The 18,909-nt window shown below is 47.8% G+C and overlaps 1 protein-coding gene across 1 annotated transcript in view; it reads left to right on the forward strand.

The window, feature by feature from the left end:
* Positions 1 to 18,909, forward strand: part of LOC106576598 (plexin-B2) — a 200,696-nt gene that overhangs the window by 128,583 nt on the left and 53,204 nt on the right. The window contains exons 4-13 of the mRNA XM_045722352.2: positions 34 to 288; positions 511 to 702; positions 942 to 1,121; positions 3,014 to 3,148; positions 3,277 to 3,377; positions 8,934 to 9,060; positions 9,646 to 9,802; positions 9,893 to 10,004; positions 12,318 to 12,429; positions 13,061 to 13,162. Coding sequence (XP_045578308.2) covers positions 34 to 288; positions 511 to 702; positions 942 to 1,121; positions 3,014 to 3,148; positions 3,277 to 3,377; positions 8,934 to 9,060; positions 9,646 to 9,802; positions 9,893 to 10,004; positions 12,318 to 12,429; positions 13,061 to 13,162 — 1,473 coding nt within the window. The remainder of the gene's footprint in view (positions 1 to 33; positions 289 to 510; positions 703 to 941; positions 1,122 to 3,013; positions 3,149 to 3,276; positions 3,378 to 8,933; positions 9,061 to 9,645; positions 9,803 to 9,892; positions 10,005 to 12,317; positions 12,430 to 13,060; positions 13,163 to 18,909) is intronic.

Here is an 18,909-nt window from a genome sequence, read left to right on the forward strand (position 1 = left end):
TTCCCTCTCTCTTTTTTATGTCTCTTCTTCCAGGACGAGGGCTTTGTCTACTTCCTGTTCTCCAGAACCCTGGGCGTCCAGGATTCAGGAACCAAGAACTTCACCTTTATCTCCAGGATGTGTGAGAACGACCACAACTACTACTCGTACACAGAGCTCCAGCTGAACTGCAGCGCGGGGAACAAGTACAACAAGGTCCAGGCAGCCTACGTTGCCCTCCCAGGAGAAGCCCTGGCCAAGAATATGAGCTCCTCTGGCCAGTACGGACCGGTTGGAGCCCAGGATAAGGTATGCATTTATTTCCCCCCTCTAACAGTTAAATTCTATACCCCAATTCAATTATATAACCCCTAATAGACTTGTCCTAAGGGGACAAATAGTTGTTTGAATTACATTGAATCCCACAAATGACTTTGGACAGATAAAGCAGCATTTCACCTTTACTTAAGCAGGCAAGTCTGAACCGTAAGAGCAGTGAGTTAAGAACAGTGACTTGTGTATTCCTGTCAGGTTGTGTTTGTGGTGTTCAGCTCGGATGACGACAGCTCGGCAGTGTGTATGTACCCACTGAGGGCCATCAACCAGAGACTGGTGGAGATCATAGGAGCCTGCTACAGCACCAAGGGACAAATAAACAATAAGTCTGCCGTCTACTCACCGTACTCCTCCAAGTCAGACGAGCTGTGTAAAATTGAAAATGAGGTTTGTAGCCTTACCAGCACCCACAGTCAAAGTAGTCCCCTCTGGTAAGAGGAGCGAGAATTTATCTGGGGTCAGTTTTGAAGCAATTGATGTTTTTCTAGTTTACCTTGATGTTATGGTCGTTGCTCTTCTACAATTAACTTTACAAGAGGATGTAGATATAATGTAATAACTGCTTCATTATCACTTCTACCTACTAATGAGATAATGTATCTGACATTGATTCCTCCCCTCTTCAGAAGGGCATGGTGACCACCCAAAGGTGTGGTGCTGAGTTCCTGCCCTCCCCGCTGGCCAGCAGGGCAGAGTTCGCCCTGGCAACCGACCCCGTTTTCACCAAGAAGGGCCTGATGACCGCTGTGGCCGTCGCTGTGGAAACGGAGCACGCCGTTGCCTTCCTGGGGACTACTTTAGGAGAGGTACTAGCTAACAGTGATGGACATTCCAAGTCTTTTCGTTGAGCCAGGTCTTTTGGCTTCCAAACAGATCTTTCTTCAGTAGTTCTTACAAATGGATGAAAAATATGAAATGTGAAGCCTAAAGGGTTGCCTGCCATTATGTCAAATTGTGACACGAGTTCAATTAAATAGTTTACGTGACATTTTTCCGCCTTTGCAAAAAAAATTGCATGGACCACAAGGTTTTCTTCAAAAACTACAGCTGACCCTAACTCCTGATAATGGTTGAGGAGTTACCATCTTCAGAGAATGTTTCTCTAACTGAACTCCAGATAAGGGTGGAGGAGTTACCATCTTCAGAGAATGTTTCTCTAACTGAACTCCAGATAAGGGTGGAGGAGTTACCATCTTCAGAGAATGTTTCTCTAACTGAACTCCAGATAATGGTTGTCTGGAACTCAAACCGCAGCAGTCGCAGGGAGCCAATCGGAGACAAATGAACAGCTCTTTCACAGATGAGATTCAGTTCTCGATGTTCCCCCCCAAAAAGAACCGTTCAAAAAGAGCCGTTGGTTAGCGGACGACCTGTCACTACCACCTTACTATTGACCCGTCACTACTAGCTACCACCTTACTATTGACCCGTCACTACTAGCTAACATCTTACTATTGACCCGTCACTACTAGCTAACACCTTACTACTGACCCGTCCCTACTAGCTAACACCTTACTACTGACCCGTCACTACTAGCTACCACCTTACTATTGACCCGTCACTGCTAGCTAACACCTTACTACTGACCCGTCCCTACTAGCTAACACCTTACTACTGACCCGTCCCTACTAGCTACCACCTTACTACTGACCCGTCACTACTAGCTACCACCTTACTATTGACCCGTCACTACTAGCTACCACCTTACTATTGACCCGTCACTACTAGCTAACACCTTACTACTGACCCGTCCCTACTAGCTAACACCTTACTACTGACCCGTCCCTACTAGCTACCACCTTACTACTGACCCGTCCCTACTAGCTAACACCTTACTACTGACCTGTCACTACTAGCTACCACCTTACTACTGACCCGTCACTACTAGCTACCACCTTACTATTGACCCGTCACTACTAGCTAACACCTTGCTATTGACCCGTCACTACTAGCTAACACCTTACTACTGACCCGTCCCTACTAGCTAACACCTTACTACTGACCCGTCCCTACTAGCTAACACCTTACTACTGACCCGTCCCTACTAGCTACCACCTTACTACTGACCCGTCCCTACTAGCTAACACCTTACTACTGACCCGTCCCTACTAGCTACCACCTTACTACTGACCCGTCACTACTAGCTACCACCTTACTATTGACCCGTCACTACTAGCTAACACCTTGCTATTGACCCGTCACTACTAGCTAACACCTTACTACTGACCCGTCCCTACTAGCTAACACCTTACTACTGACCCGTCCCTACTAGCTAACACCTTACTACTGACCCGTCCCTACTAGCTACCACCTTACTACTGACCCGTCACTACTAGCTACCACCTTACTATTGACCCGTCCCTACTAGCTACCACCTTACTATTGACCCGTCACTACTAGCTAACACTTGTCTTTCTTACTAGCACTGTAACTGATTTTGTCAATCACTTGTTTTTTGAAGAAAGTTTTACTTGAGGAAAGCAATGACTGTGATATGTGGTTGGTCTTACCTACCTTAGTTAAATGCACTGAATACAAGTTGCTCTACATAAGAGCGTCTGCTAAACAGAAACGCGTCATGCTGGAATGTTATTCAATAGGCTGCTCTGACTTGTATGTATTTTCCTTAATAGTTGACTAACGTCTTCTGCATGGACCCGGCCGCCTTTTCTGTCTTCTTTCTGCTAATGTAACGTAGGTGTTGAAGCTGCACCTGTCGGCCAGTCCAGAGGTCTACGGCCGCGCCCCTGGGGAGAACACCGGGGACAAGGTCAACAAGAACCTGCTGTTTGACACCAGCCTCACACACCTCTACATCACCACAGAGAAGAAGGTAAGCCGGCATCTTAACGTGGAACTTTATTCCATAGCGCAGATTTATCAGTGTGAGGTATTCCATGCATTTTGGTTAGTACCTTATCAAAGCAATGTTTGAATCAGCCATTATTGTTTTGCTTATAGATCACCAAGGTGCCAGTGCAGGCGTGCCACCTGAAGACAGACTGCAAGTCCTGCGTGGCACAGAAAGACCCCTACTGTGGGTGGTGTGTGCTGCAGGGCAAGTGAGTACAGTACCAGTTATGTTATAGCCAATGTTCCCTCTAAGCTGCGTGCAGCTCCTCTGGGACTGCCGCGCAGAAGAAATACCAGCCCGTACAGAGAAGCACGAGATTCAACTTCACTCAACTTTCTAGAGTTCTCCCCCTTAGTTAACACTATCAACGTTTCCCTTCACTGTGGAAATTGTGATTGAATCAACACTTTCAATGCAACATACCAAAACAAAACGAACTATGCAAGATTGTTTGTTGTAGGCAGAACGCATCGGAGTAGGGTTCTATTGCATTGACAGGCACGACTGAGCTCGATTACACACACTGGTGCGCCTAAACCAATCAGAGCTGCATATAGCCACGTGCACATTTGTTCATATCCTTTGCTAGTTAGTGAGTTATTAGCCCTGTTATAGATACTTTGTTGTCAACAATGGGGGAGGGATTGCTTCCAACAAGAGCACAACACCTGTACATTTCTAGCCATCTTTGAAAAGCCAGTCAGGTGAAGATATGTTTTATGTCTTAAAGGGGCAGTGTTGTATTTTGAGACAGGGTTGAATTAGCCAAGTGGCCAATAGGCAGAGGGTAGCAGAATTTGGCTGATTCTCTGTAATAATGTTATGGGAATATTAATGCATTCTATTTAGAAAAGTGGTTTCTTAGAACAACATTTTCAGTCACCTCCTTGTCTGAAGGACAAGTGGATAAACAGGTTAATGTCAAGCCCTGCATGTTTTTTTCAGAAGTCTCATGGAATGTAGTCCTACATTGAACGCCACACATTGGCTGCTACTGTAGGCTGAATGATAGAACAGCATTTCCATGTTAAAATGCTATGGGATGAATTTTCTCCATTGTTTTTGATGGTAGGCCTACATTATGATCAAATAGCCACAGTAGCCTACTTGACCACTGTTAAAACTGTAACTTAAAGCGGGTACAGCCTGTGTTCACAGTAAATGCGTGCTGGAAGTTGCACAGAATTTTCACAACGTTCAAATTTGCGTTCAGCAGACTTGAAACTTGCTCAGTGACAATATTTTTGGTTAACATTGGTTATAACTGGCTAGTATTGACAGGTCAATAGTAAGGTGTTAGCTAGTAGTGACGGGTCAGTAGTAAGGTGGTAGCTAGTAGTGACAGGTCAGTAGTAAGGTGTTAGCTAGTAGTGACGGGTCAGTAGTAAGGTGGTAGCTAGTAGTGACGGGTCAGTAGTAAGGTGTTAGCTAGTAGTGACGGGTCAATAGTAAGGTGTTAGCTAGTAGTGACGGGTCAGTAGTAAGGTGGTAGCTAGTAGTGACGCGTCAATAGTAAGGCGTTAGCTAGTAGTGACGGGTCAGTAGTCAGGTGGTAGCTAGTAGTGACGGGTCAATAGTAAGGTGTTAGCTAGTAGTGACGGGTCAGTAGTAAGGTGGTAGCTAGTAGTGACGGGTCAGTAGTAAGGTGGTAGCTAGTAGTGACGGGTCAGTAGTAAGGTGGTAGCTAGTAGGGACGGATCAATAGTAAGGCGTTAGCTAGTAGTGACGGGTCAACAGTAAGGTGGTAGCTAGTAGTGACGGGTCAATAGTAAGGTGTTAGCTAGTAGTGACGGGTCAATAGTAAGGCGGTAGCTAGTAGTGACGGGTCAATAGTAAGGCGGTAGCTAGTAGTGACGGGTCAGTAGTAAGGCGTTAGCTAGTAGTGACGGGTCAATAGTAAGGTGGTAGCTAGTAGTGACGGGTCAGTAGTAAGGTGGTAGCTAGTAGTGACGGGTCAGTAGTAAGGTGTTAGCTAGTAGTGACGGGTCAACAGTAAGGCGGTAGCTAGTAGTGACGGGTCAATAGTAAGGCGGTAGCTAGTAGTGACGGGTCAGTAGTAAGGCGGTAGCTAGTAGTGACGGGTCAGTAGTAAGGCGGTAGCTAGTAGTGACGGGTCAATAGTAAGGCGTTAGCTAGTAGTGACGGGTCAGTAGTAAGGCGTTAGCTAGTAGTGACGGGTCAATAGCAAGGCGTTAGCTAGTAGTGACGGGTCAGTAGTAAGGCGTTAACTAGTAGTGACGGGTCAGTAGTAAGGCGGTAGCTAGTAGTGACGGGTCAATAGTAAGGCGGTAGCTAGTAGTGACGGGTCAATAGTAAGGTGTTAGCTAGTAGGGACGGGCCAGTAGTAAGATGTTAGCTGTAGTCAAGACTCCTTCTTAGCTGTAGTCCAGACTCCTGCTTAGCTGTAGTCCAGTGTCGTGTCTTTGGCATCATTAAAACTGAAGACATATTTATCAAATAACTCTCTGTAATTATTATTATGCGATTAACCTGATTAATCATGTAACTGTAATTAACTAGGAAGTCGGGGCACCAAGGAAAATATTCAGATTACAAAGTTATAATTTTCCTAATATAACTTTCAGATATTTTAATATCTGATCATTTAGTCTTCGAATTAATGACTTATTTACCTCACGTCAGTCTCATTCCAAACGTCGTAAATTGTTGGTTATCTGCACGAACCCAGTCTTCACTATGAGTCATCCATACATCAATTGTCTTAAAATCATTTATTTACTAACTAAGTAATTCACAGAAATGCATAACAAACAGTAGATATCGTTACAAAGAAATGATAGAGGAATGTGCCCTAGTGGGCTAAACCGGCATGGCGGCTTGTTAGACAAAAGGGGGGGGGGTCAACTGAGAAGGCACTACAGAGTTGATAATTATATCAATTGAAATGCTAAACCTTTGCACATGAACGCTCACTCATTCGGGAACAATTGCAATCAATATATATATTTATGCTCAGTGTGTCGTCGGGATCTCTGTTGAAAAGTTTGTTTCTGTTGGAGAGTCTGTCCTCTCTCTCTCGTGGTTAGAATGGATAGTTCAGAGTAACATTCATTCATGTCGTTATAGAATAGATGTTTTCGGCGGCTGTCGGTCTTCTCGTTCAATGATACCGAATTCCTAGCTGCAGACTAGTAATTAATATCAAAGACTTGTTCTTATTCTGTCGGTATCGATAGTCTGAGTTTAACCACGTGGTATGGTTAAAGTTCAGAAAGAGGAATGCTGGTCAAACCTTCGCCCTCTCGTTATCGAGGTAAGCTGGTCTCCAACCTTTAGCCATCTCGTAATTGAGGTAAGCTCGGTCTGGTGATAGAAAACCAAGGTAGGGGTTTTATCCGGGACATAGAAACAGGCTGTCTCATGACGCCAGGTCCTGTCTGTGTCCCTGGGGGCGTGCCAAGGACTTAGTTAAGACTCCAAAGGGAATTGGAGTTTCCTTCATTAACCTCTTACATCTAGACGTTCCGCTAGCGGAACACCTGCTCCAATATCCAATGATAGGTATGGCGCGAATTACAAATTCCTCAAAAATACAAAAACTTCAATTTTTCAAACATATGACTATTTCACAGCATTTTAAAGACAAGACTCTCCTTTATCTAACCACACTGTCCGATTTCAAAAAGGCTTTACAGCGAAAGCAAAACATTAGATTATGTCAGCAGAGTACCCAGCCAGAAATAATCAGACACCCATTTTTCAAGCTAGCATATAATGTCACACCAAACAAAACCACAGCTAAATGCAGCACTAACCTTTGATGATCTTCATCAGATGACACACCTAGGACATTATGTTATACAATACATGCATGTTTTGTTCAATCAAGTTCATATTTATATCAAAAACCAGCTTTTTACTTTAGCATGTGACGTTCAGAACTAGCATACCCCCCGCAAACCTCCGGTGAATTTACTAAATTACTCACGATAAACGTTCACAAAAAACATAACAATTATTTAAAGAATTATAGATACAGAACTCCTTTGTGCAATCGAGGTGTCCGATTTTAAAATAGCTTTTCGGTGAAAGCACATTTTGCAATATTCTGAGTAGATAGCCCAGCCATCACGGCTAGCTATTTAGACACCCACCAAGTTTAGCCCTGACCAAACTCCGATTTACTATTACAAAAGTTTGATTACCTTTGGTGTTCTTTGTCAGAATGCACTCCCAGGACTGCTACTTCAATAACAAATGTTGGTTTGGTTCAAAATAATCCATAGTTATATCCAAATAGCGGCGTTTTGTTCGTGTGTTCAAGACACTATCCGAAGTGTAAATAAGGGTCACGAGCATGGCGCATTTCGTGACAAAAGATTTCTAAATATTCCATTACCGTACTTCGAAGCATGTCAACCGCTGTTTAAAATCAATTTTTATGCCATTTTTCTCGTAAAAAAGTGATAATATTCCGACCGGGAATCTGCATTTAGGTAAACAGACGAAAGAAAATAAAGCATGGGGTTGACTCGGGCACGAGCCTGAGTCTCACAGTACTGTGACCAGCCACTACCCAAATGCGCTACTTTTTTTCAGCCAGAGCCTGCAAAGCCACGATTCAGCTTTTTGCTGCCTTCTGAGAGCCCATGGGAGCCATAGGAAGTGTCACGTAACAGCAGAGATCCCCTGTAATGGATAGAGATAATCAAGAAGGGCAAGAAATTGTCAGACAGGGCACTTCCTGCATGGAATCTTCTCAGGTTTTGGCCTGCCAAATGAGTTCTGTTATACTCACAGACACCATTCAAACAGTTTTAGAAACTTTGGAGTGTTTTCTATCCAAAGCTAATAATTATATGCATATTCTAGTTTCTGGGCAGGAGTAATAATCAGATTAAATCGGGTACGTTTTTTATCCGGCCGTGAAAATACTGCCCCCTAGCCATAACAGGTTAAACAGTCCAAAATCACATTACACAATTTCACAAACAGTTCCATCCTTATTCATTCATTTTATACAACCATTTAGATGTAAGTCTCATACCTGAGACTCTTCTATAAGCATGGTTATGGTAATGTGGCCGTATTGTCTCTCATGAGTTTCACAAAATTGTACCAAACGGACCAGTTCGTAGCTGGATTCTTCACCGCTCTTTTATACCTTCTCCAGAAAACAAATGTCGTTCTGTTCTCCAGTTCTGTGAGGTGGAAGAACTCCTTTGTTCTCTCTATACTGGGGTCATGAGGAGAGGATCTCCTTGTAGGAATTTACGACCGCTCTTACAGAGCCTGGTGTCAGAAATATAGAGGTCGGGGGATGTTGCTCGCAGTGTCCAAAGAGGGCAACGTCATGACACCAGACTCCTGCTTAGCCGTAGTCCAGACTCCTGCTTAGCCGTAGTCCAGACTCCTGCTTAGCCGTAGTCCAGACTCCTGCTTAGCCGTTGTCCAGACTCCTGCTTAGCCGTAGTCCAGACTCCTGCTTAGCCGTAGTCCAGACTCCTGCTTAGCCGTAGTCCAGACTCCTGCTTAGCCGTAGTCCAGACTCCTGCTTAGCCGTAGTCCAGACTCCTGCTTAGCCGTAGTCCAGACTCCTGCTTAGCCGTCGTCCAGACTCCTGCTTAGCCGTAGTCCAGACTCCTGCTTAGCCGTAGTCCAGACTCCTGCTTAGCCGTCGTCCAGACTCCTGCTTAGCCGTCGTCCAGACTCCTGCTTAGCCGTCGTCCAGACTCCTGCTTAGCCGTCGTCCAGACTCCTGCTTAGCCGTCGTCCAGGTTGTGACTGGTCTGTTCTCCTCCAGGTGTACCAGGAAGGGAGACTGTCCCAGGGCTGAGGATGACAACACATGGCTGTGGAGCCCCAACCAGCAGTGTGTTCAGATCCAGGCCTTTAACCCACCCAACCTTAGCTGTAGGAAGACCCAGCAGGTACTGAGTGGTTGAGTGTACATGTCTACTTTCCCTGTCATTGGCAGCTGTCCTGTCCAGTGTGAAAGGTCCCTCATCTGTTGTGCTGGGTTTGCTTCATTCTGAATTCATTCATCCTGAGTTTAACTCTAGTCAATTCATTAAGCTCTCCTCCCTTCCAGTGCATTTCTCTCTCTCTCTCTCACTCTCTCTCTCACTCTCTCTCACTCTCTCTCTCACTCTCTCTCACTCTCTCTCACTCACTCACTCACTCACTCACTCACTCACTCACTCACTCACTCACTCACTCACTCACTCACTCACGGGGTCAGTTCTGGATTAATGAACTGTGTACATTTTGTACTGTAGACCTGAATATCAGTTACTTCCCTTTATTTCACTCCATTTCATCTCAATTCTCTCCAGGAACTTGACTTTTTGTCACATAACCACATAACTGTTCCTGTGACTTGAAAAATAACTGCATTTCCTCAATGGACTTCTTTGTATTCAAGAGGAAGTTTATTCTCTTGTTTCTCTCTCGCTCTCGGTCTTGTCTCTCTCTCTCTCACTCCTCAAAGAGCTCTCTGTTTTTCTCCTGTCCAGGTTGTAATCGACATCCCCTCCCTCCCCAAGATCGGCCCTTCTGACATTATCGAGTGCAGGTTTGGTTCAAACACTAGTGAAGCTGTGGTGATGGACCAGAAGGTCACCTGTGCCCTCCCTGACCCTGTGAACATCCCCTCTACACCTGACAAGCAGGGTGAGTCCTCCTGAATACTGGTCCAGGCTAACATTTCCTCTCAGAACAATGGACTGTGGTAACTGTGATATTCTGTCGTTTTGTGTTCAGACTTTGTGACGATGCAGGTAAAGATCCTGGTGAACGATGGCATCGAGGTGACGTCCAGTGAATACAAGTTCTACAACTGTGCCGCCACCGTCAGGAAGTCAGAGAACACGCCGTAAGTGGTGCCAGTTAAACCCTTTATGGTCACCAACCTTTTCTGAGGCAAGATCACTTTCCAGGCTGAAATCTACCACTCAGTTATTCTTTAAAAACAGGACTTAATAATGTAAGCCTATGCAACAGTAACCTAATAAAACTGTTGTGTAGGAATGAGGTTTGTGCAGTAGGCCTAATACATTATCACAACATATTGGCTTTATGCCTTCCTGACAATATTGTTCCTCTCAAACCATATTCTATTTCAAAATTCGAGCTTTGATAACAAAATAGATCAGTTGTATCATTTGCGAGGCATAGCTGAGCATAAATTGAAATAATGATCTTGTTTATTTTACTGGACTGATGGTTAGTCTCAGCGGAGGGAGAGCGCAGCAGAGAGTCCACCTCTCATAGTCCCTGCTGGCTCCTTTCCTCCGGGGAGACTGACCAGAGAGAGGGGACAACTGTCATAGTCTCTGCTTTCTCCTTTCCTCCGGGGAGACTGACCAGAGAGAGGGGACACCTCTCATAGTCCCTGCTTTCTCCTTTCCTCCGGGGAGACTGACCAGAGAGAGGACACCTCTCATAGTCCCTGCTTTCTCATTTCCTCCGGTGAGACTGACCAGAGAGAGGACACCTCTCATAGTCCCTGCTTTCTCCTTTCCTCCGGTGAGACTGACCAGAGAGAGGGGACACCTCTCATAGTCCCTGCTTTCTCCTTTCCTCCGGGGAGACTGACCAGAGAGAGGGGACACCTCTCATAGTCCCTGCTTTCTCCTTTCCTCCGGGGAGACTGACCAGAGAGAGGACACCTCTCATAGTCCCAGCTTTCTCCCTTTCCTCCGGTGAGACTGACCAGAGAGAGAGGACACCTCTCATAGTCCCTGCTTTCTCCTTTCCTCCGGGGAGACTGACCAGAGAGAGAGGACACCTCTCATAGTCCCTGCTTTCTCCTTTCCTCCGGGGAGACTGACCAGAGAGAGGGGACACCTCTCATAGTCCCTGCTTTCTCCTTTCCTCCGGTGAGACTGACCAGAGAGAGGGGACACCTCTCATAGTCCCTGCTTTCTCCTTTCCTCCGGGGAGACTGACCAGAGAGAGAGGACACCTCTCATAGTCCCTGCTTTCTCCTTTCCTCCGGTGAGACTGACCAGAGAGAGGACACCTCTCATAGTCCCTGCTTTCTCCTTTCCTCCGGGGAGACTGACCAGAGAGAGGGGACACCTCTCATAGTCCCTGCTTTCTCCTTTCCTCCGGGGAGACTGACCAGAGAGAGGACACCTCTCATAGTCCCTGCTTTCTCCTTTCCTCCGGTGAGACTGACCAGAGAGAGGGGACACCTCTCATAGTCCCTGCTTTCTCCTTTCCTCCGGGGAGACTGACCAGAGAGAGGGGACACCTCTCATAGTCCCTGCTTTCTCCTTTCCTCCGGGGAGACTGACCAGAGAGAGGACACCTCTCATAGTCCCTGCTTTCTCCTTTCCTCCGGGGAGACTGACCAGAGAGAGGACACCTCTCATAGTCCCTGCTTTCTCCTTTCCTCCGGGGAGACTGACCAGAGAGAGAGGACACCTCTCATAGTCCCTGCTTTCTCCTTTCCTCCGGGGAGACTGACCAGAGAGAGAGGACACCTCTCATAGTCCCTGCTTTCTCCTTTCCTCCGGGGAGACTGACCAGAGAGAGGGGACACCTCTCATAGTCCCTGCTTTCTCCTTTCCTCCGGGGAGACTGACCAGAGAGAGGGGACACCGTCTTCCACCTGATGGCCGAACTTGAGTCGCATCACATTATTTCTGCCTCATGCTCCATTTCATGTTGTTCCTATGACCAGAGAAGTGAAATATTCCTGGATATTACAATAGACCTGACGAGCTGCTGATAATAAAACAACAGTACAGTACTGTTGACAGTACTGGATAAAAACTTAAACATGAACTCAGTCATAAAAACAGCAGCTGTTTGCTGTATTCTTTGACGGTGGTTCTCTGGTCGTGGAGTTTCTCCCTTCAGACAAATGAAATGGTTGGAACACTTTGCCAACCCGGCGCGCAGGACTTCTGAATCATGTGTAATGTTAATAAAATAGGAGTGCAAGGCTTTATCGTTAGTTTTCCAGAAATGTTTGGTGGTCGACTAGGAATACCTTGAAGATCGACCCGTAGGTGACGACTGCTTTATGGAGACTACCCGTTAATGATGCTTTTCTGACAGTTAATCTCAGTGCTCTGTTCAGTCATTTTACACTGAACACCTTTGAGGATTTCTGTGCTCATTGGCTATATAAACTCTGATTCCTTAACTCTTCTTCCTACTGGTTGATTGTCCCCAGGTGTATAGCATGTGTGACCAGTGAGTGGCAGTGCCAGTGGAATGCCCAGGACCACACCTGCAGTGACAGAGATGACTCTGTAGACGGAGTTCACATCATCAAAGCCCAACAAGTAGGAAGAAGCCCTGTCTCAGTCAACTAGACAGTTTGGCTCAATCTCCTTTTGTCAACCCACAATTCCTTGTGTCCTCTCTCCCCGCCTCCTTAAGAAGAAGGTCCAATACTTTTTGAGAAGCAGGCCAGAAGAGAGGATGTGAGGAAGTGAAGGAAGATGAATTGATATAGAGCTATTGTCTCTGAGCCAGCTTGTATCTGTTACCGACTTTCTGCCTTATAGGTGGCAACTGGCAAGCTCCGCCTATCTGCTGGTCTGTCTGCATGTATGCCTGTATGCCTGTCTGCCTGTCTGCCTGTATGCCTGTCTGCCTGTATGCCTGTCTGCCTGCCTGTATGCCTGCCTGCCTGTATGTCTGCCTGTCTGCCTGTATGTCTGTCTGCCTGTATGTCTGTCTGCCTGTATGTCTGTCTGCCTGTATGTCTGTCTGCCTGTATGTCTGTCTGCCTGTATGTCTGTCTGCCTGTATGTCTGTCTGCCTGTATGTCTGTCTGCCTGTATGCCTATATGTCTGTCTGCCTATATGTCTGTCTGCCTGTATGCCTGCCTGCCTGCCTGTATGTCTGCCTGCCTGCCTGCCTGTATGTCTGTCTGTGATTAAACCAGCTACCTTCTGTTCTCTCTCCAGGCTGATAGCTGTCCTCAGTTTGAGAACCCAGACCCTCATCTCATCCCTGTAGGCCACCCCATCCCCATCAGCTTCCAAGGGAAGAACCTGGACATTTACAAGGTGAGATAGACACTGCTCTTAGGTTGCGTCCCAAATTACACCATATTACCTATACAGTGCACTACTTAGGGAATAGGGTGCCATGTTGGGTTCACTGTAGGGAATAGGGTGCCAGGTTGGGTTCACTGTAGGGAATAGGGTGCCATGTTGGGTTCACTGTAGGGAATAGGGTGCCATGTTGGGTTCACTGTAGGGAATAGGGTGCCATGTTGGGTTCACTGTAGGGAATAGGGTGCCAGGTTGGGTTCACTGTAGGGAATAGGGTGCCATGTTGGGTTCACTGTAGGGAATAGGGTGCCATGTTGGGTTCACTGTAGGGAATAGGGTGCCATGTTGGGTTCACTGTAGGGAATAGGGTGCCATGTTGGGTTCACTGTAGGGAATAGGGTGCCATGTTGGGTTCACTGTAGGGAATAGGGTGCCAGGTTGGGTTCACTGTAGGGAATAGGGTGCCATGTTGGGTTCACTGTAGGGAATAGGGTGCCATGTTGGGTTCACTGTAGGGAATAGGGTGCCATGTTGGGTTCACTGTAGGGAATAGGGTGCCATGTTGGGTTCACTGTAGGGAATAGGATGACATTTCAGACACCTATTTAGTCATGGTCTATCATTGAATATTAACTTGGCTGTTCCTCTAATGAGAGTACATCCGCTTGTCTTACTCATTCACTATTAGATCATGTACAGTACTGGTTATCTAATATGGTTCGTTGTGGTTTTGCCTGACAGCCTGACTGACTTCTACTCATTCTAATATACATGCTCTCTTGTCCTGTGTGTTTCTCTGCCTGTCCTGTGTTTCTCTGCCTGTCCTGTGTGTCTCTGTCCTGTGTGTGTCTCTCTGTCCTGTGTGTGTCTCTCTGTCCTGTGTGTGTCTCTCTCTGTCCTGTGTGTGTCTCTCTCTGTCCTGTGTGTGTCTCTCTCTGTCCTGTGTGTCTCTCTCTCTGTCCTGTGTGTGTCTCTCTCTGTCCTGTGTGTGTCTCTCTCTGTCCTGTGTGTGTCTCTCTCTGTCCTGTGTGTGTCTCTCTGTCCTGTGTGTCTCTCTCTGTGTGTCTCTGTCCTGTGTGTGTCTCTCTCTGTCCTGTGTGTGTCTCTCTGTCCTGTGTGTGTCTCTCTGTCCTGTGTGTCTCTCTCTGTCCTGTGTGTCTCTCTCTGTCCTGTGTGTGTCTCTCTCTGTCCTGTGTGTGTCTCTCTGTCCTGTGTGTCTCTCTCTGTGTGTCTCTCTGTCCTGTGTGTGTCTCTCTCTGTCCTGTGTGTGTCTCTCTCTGTCCTGTGTGTGTCTCTCTGTCCTGTGTGTGTCTCTCTCTGTCCTGTGTGTGTCTCTCTGTCCTGTGTGTGTCTCTCTCTGTCCTGTGTGTGTCTCTCTCTGTCCTGTGTGTGTCTCTCTGTCCTGTGTGTGTCTCTCTGTCCTGTGTGTGTCTCTCTCTGTCCTGTGTGTCTCTCTCTGTCCTGTGTGTGTCTCTCTCTGTCCTGTGTGTGTCTCTCTCTGTCCTGTGTGTGTCTCTCTCTGTCCTGTGTGTGTCTCTCTGTCCTGTATGTGTCTCTCTGTCCTGTGTGTCTCTCTCTGTCCTGTGTGTGTCTCTCTGTCCTGTGTGTCTCTCTGTCCTGTGTGTGTCTCTGTCCTGTGTGTCTCTGTCCTGTGTGTGTCTCTGTCCTGTGTGTGTCTCTCTGTCCTGTGTGTCTCTCTGTCCTGTGTGTCTCTCTGTCCTGTGTGTGTCTCTGTCCTGTGTGTCTCTGTCCTGTGTGTGTCTCTCTGTCCTGTGTGTCTCTCTGTCCTGTGTGTGTCTCTCTCTGTCCTGTGTGTGTCTCTCTCTGTCCTGTGTGTGTCTCTCTGTCCTGTGTGTGTCTCTCTGTCCTGTGTGTGTCTCTCTCTGTCCTGTGTGTGTCTCTCTCTGTCCTGTGTGTGTCTCTCTGTCCTGTGTGTGTCTCTCTGTCCTGTGTGTGTCTCTCTCTGTCCTGTGTGTCTCTCTCTGTCCTGTGTGTGTCTCTCTCTGTCCTGTGTGTGTCTCTCTCTGTCCTGTGTGTGTCTCTCTCTGTCCTGTGTGTGTCTCTCTCTGTCCTGTGTGTGTCTCTCTCTGTCCTGTGTGTGTCTCTCTGTCCTGTGTGTCTCTCTGTCCTGTGTGTCTCTCTCTGTCCTGTGTGTCTCTCTGTCCTGTGTGTGTCTCTGTCCTGTGTGTCTCTGTCCTGTGTGTGTCTCTGTCCTGTGTGTGTCTCTCTGTCCTGTGTGTCTCTCTGTCCTGTGTGTCTCTCTGTCCTGTGTGTGTCTCTGTCCTGTGTGTGTCTCTCTGTCCTGTGTGTGTCTCTGTCCTGTGTGTCTCTGTCCTGTGTGTGTCTCTGTCCTGTGTGTGTCTCTCTGTCCTGTGTGTCTCTCTGTCCTGTGTGTCTCTCTGTCCTGTGTGTGTCTCTGTCCTGTGTGTCTCTCTGTCCTGTGTGTGTGTGTGTGTCTCTCTCTGTCCTGTGTGTGTGTGTATGTGTGTGTGTCTCTCTGTCCTGTGTGTGTGTGTGTGTGTCTCTCTCTGTCCTGTGTGTGTGTGTGTGTCTCTCTCTGTCCTGTGTGTGTGTGTGTGTGTCTCTCTGTCCTGTGTGTGTGTGTGTGTGTCTCTCTCTGTCCTGTGTGTGTGTGTGTGTCTCTCTCTGTCCTGTGTGTGTGTGTGTGTCTCTCTCTGTCCTGTGTGTGTCTCTCTCTGTCCGTGTGTGTGTGTGTGTGTGTGTGTGTGTGTGTGTGTGTGTGTGTGTGTGTGTGTGTGTGTGTGTGTCTCTCTGTCCTGTGTGTGTGTGTGTGTGTCTCTCTCTGTCCTGTGTGTGTGTCTCTTTGTCCTGTGTGTGTGTGTGTGTGTCTCTCTCTGTCCTGTGTGTGTGTGTGTGTGTGTGTGTGTGTGTGTCTCTCTCTCTCTGTCCTGTGTGTGTGTGTGTCTCTTTGTCCTGTGTGTGTGTGTCTCTCTCTCTCTGTCCTGTGTGTGTGTGTGTCTCTCTCTGTCCTGTGTGTGTGTGTGTGTGTGTGTGTGTGTGTGTGTGTGTGTGTGTGTGTGTGTGTGTGTCTCTCTCTCTCTGTCCTGTGTGTGTGTGTGTGTGTGTGTCTCTCTCTGTCCTGTGTGTGTGTGTCTCTCTGTCCTGTGTGTGTGTGTGTGTGTCTCTCTGTCCTGTGTGTGTGTGTGTGTGTCTCTCTGTCCTGTGTGTGTGTGTGTCTCTCTGTCCTGTGTGTGTGTGTGTGTGTGTGTGTGTGTCTCTCTGTCCTGTGTGTGTGTGTGTGTCTCTCTCTGTCCTGTGTGTGTGTGTGTGTGTGTGTGTGTGTGTGTGTGTGTGTGTGTGTGTCTCTCTCTCTCTGTCCTGTGTGTGTGTGTGTGTGTCTCTCTCTGTCCTGTGTGTGTGTGTCTCTCTGTCCTGTGTGTGTGTGTGTGTGTGTGTGTGTGTGTCTCTCTCTGTCCTGTGTGTGTGTGTGTGTGTGTCTCTCTCTGTCCTGTGTGTGTGTGTGTGTGTGTGTGTCTCTCTCTGTCCTGTGTGTGTGTGTGTGTGTCTCTCTCTGTCCTGTGTGTGTGTGTGTGTGTGTGTGTCTCTCTCTGTCCTGTGTGTGTGTGTGTGTGTGTGTGTGTGTGTGTGTGCTCTCTCTGTCCTGTGTGTGTGTGTGTGTCTCTCTGTCCTGTGTGTGTGTCTCTCTGTCCTGTGTGTGTGTGTGTCTCTCTCTGTCCTGTGTGTGTGTGTGTCTCTCTCTGTCCTGTGTGTGTGTGTGTCTCTCTCTGTCCTGTGTGTGTGTGTGTCTCTCTCTGTCCTGTGTGTGTGTGTGTCTCTCTCTGTCCTGTGTGTGTGTGTGTCTCTCTCTGTCCTGTGTGTGTGTGTGTCTCTCTCTGTCCTGTGTGTGTGTGTGTGTGTGTGTGTCTCTCTCTGTCCTGTGTGTGTGTGTGTGTGTGTGCTGTGTGTGTGTGTGTGTGTGTCTGTCGTGTGTGTGTGTGTGTGTCTCTCTGTCCTGTGTGTGTGTGTGTGTCTCTCTGTCCTGTGTGTGTGTGTGCTCTCTCTGTCCTGTGTGTGTGTGTGTGTGTGTGTCTCTCTCTGTCCTGTGTGTGTGTGTGTGCGTGCTGCTGTGCCTGTGTGTGTGTGTGTGTGTGTGTGTGTGTCTCTCTGTCCTGTGTGTGTGTGTGTGTCTCTCTGTCCGGGGTGTGTGTGTGTGTGTCTGCGTCTGTCCTGTGTGTGTGTCTCTCTCTGTCCTGTGTGTGTGTGTGTGTCTCTCTGTCCTGTGTGTGTGTGTGTCTCTCTGTCCTGTGTGTGTGTCTCTCTGTCCTGTGTGTGTGTGTGTGTCTCTCTGTCCTGTGTGTGTGTCTCTCTCTGTCCTGTGTGTGTGTGTGTCTCTCTGTCCTGTGTGTGTGTGTGTGTGTGTGTGTGTGTCTCTCTGTCCTGTGTGTGTGTGTGTGTCTCTCTCTGTCCTGTGTGTGTGTGTGTGTGTGTGTGTGTGTGTGTGTGTGTGTGTGTGTGTCTCTCTCTGTCCTGTGTGTGTGTGTGTGTCTCTCTGTCCTGTGTGTGTGTGTGTCTCTCTCTGTCCTGTGTGTGTGTGTGTGTGTGTGTGTGTGTGTGTCTCTCTCTCTCTGTCCTGTGTGTGTGTGTGTGTGTCTCTCTCTGTCCTGTGTGTGTGTGTCTCTCTGTCCTGTGTGTGTGTGTGTGTGTGTGTGTGTGTGTCTCTCTCTGTCCTGTGTGTGTCTCTCTCTGTCCTGTGTGTGTGTGTGTGTGTCTCTCTGTCCTGTGTGTGTGTGTGTGTCTCTCTCTGTCCTGTGTGTGTGTGTGTGTGTGTCTCTCTCTGTCCTGTGTGTGTCTCTCTCTGTCCTGTGTGTGTGTGTGTGTCTCTCTGTCCTGTGTGTGTGTGTGTGTGTGTGTGTGTCTCTCTCTGTCCGTGTGTGTGTGTGTGTGTCTCTCTCTGTCCTGTGTGTGTGTGTGTGTGTGTGTCTCTCTCTGTCCTGTGTGTGTGTGTGTGTGTGTCTCTCTCTGTCCTGTGTGTGTGTGTGTGTGTCTCTCTCTGTCCTGTGTGTGTGTGTGTGTGTCTCTCTCTGTCCTGTGTGTGTGTGTGTGTGTGTGTGTGTGTCTCTCTCTGTCCTGTGTGTGTGTGTGTGTGTGTGTGTGTGTGTGTGTGTGTGTGTGTGTGTGTGTGTGTGTGTGTGTCTCTCTGTCCTGTGTGTGTGTGTGTGTGTCTCTCTGTCCTGTGTGTGTGTCTCTCTGTCCTGTGTGTGTGTGTGTGTCTCTCTGTCCTGTGTGTGTGTGTGTGTGTGTCTCTCTCTGTCCTGTGTGTGTGTCTCTCTCTGTCCTGTGTGTGTGTGTGTCTCTCTCTGTCCTGTGTGTGTGTGTGTCTCTCTCTGTCCTGTGTGTGTGTCTCTCTCTGTCCTGTGTGTGTGTGTGTGTCTCTCTCTGTCCTGTGTGTGTGTGTGTGTGTGTCTCTCTCTGTCCTGTGTGTGTGTGTGTCTCTCTCTGTCCGGTGTGTGTGTGTGTGTGTGTGTGTGTGTGTGTGTGTGTGTGTGTGTGTGTGTGTGTGTGTGTGTGTGTGTGTGTGTGTGTGTGTGTCTCTCTGTCCTGTGTGTGTGTGTGTGTCTCTCTGTCCTGTGTGTGTGTGTGTGTCTCTCTCTGTCCTGTGTGTGTGTCTCTCTCTGTCCTGTGTGTGTGTCTCTCTGTCCTGTGTGTGTGTCTCTCTCTGTCCTGTGTGTGTGTGTGTCTCTCTCTGTCCTGTGTGTGTGTGTGTCTCTCTGTCCTGTGTGTGTGTGTGTGTGTGTGTC

Source organism: Salmo salar, chromosome 07, assembly GCF_965601325.2.
Source record: "Salmo salar chromosome 07, fSalSal1, whole genome shotgun sequence".
NCBI lineage: Eukaryota > Metazoa > Chordata > Actinopteri > Salmoniformes > Salmonidae > Salmo > Salmo salar.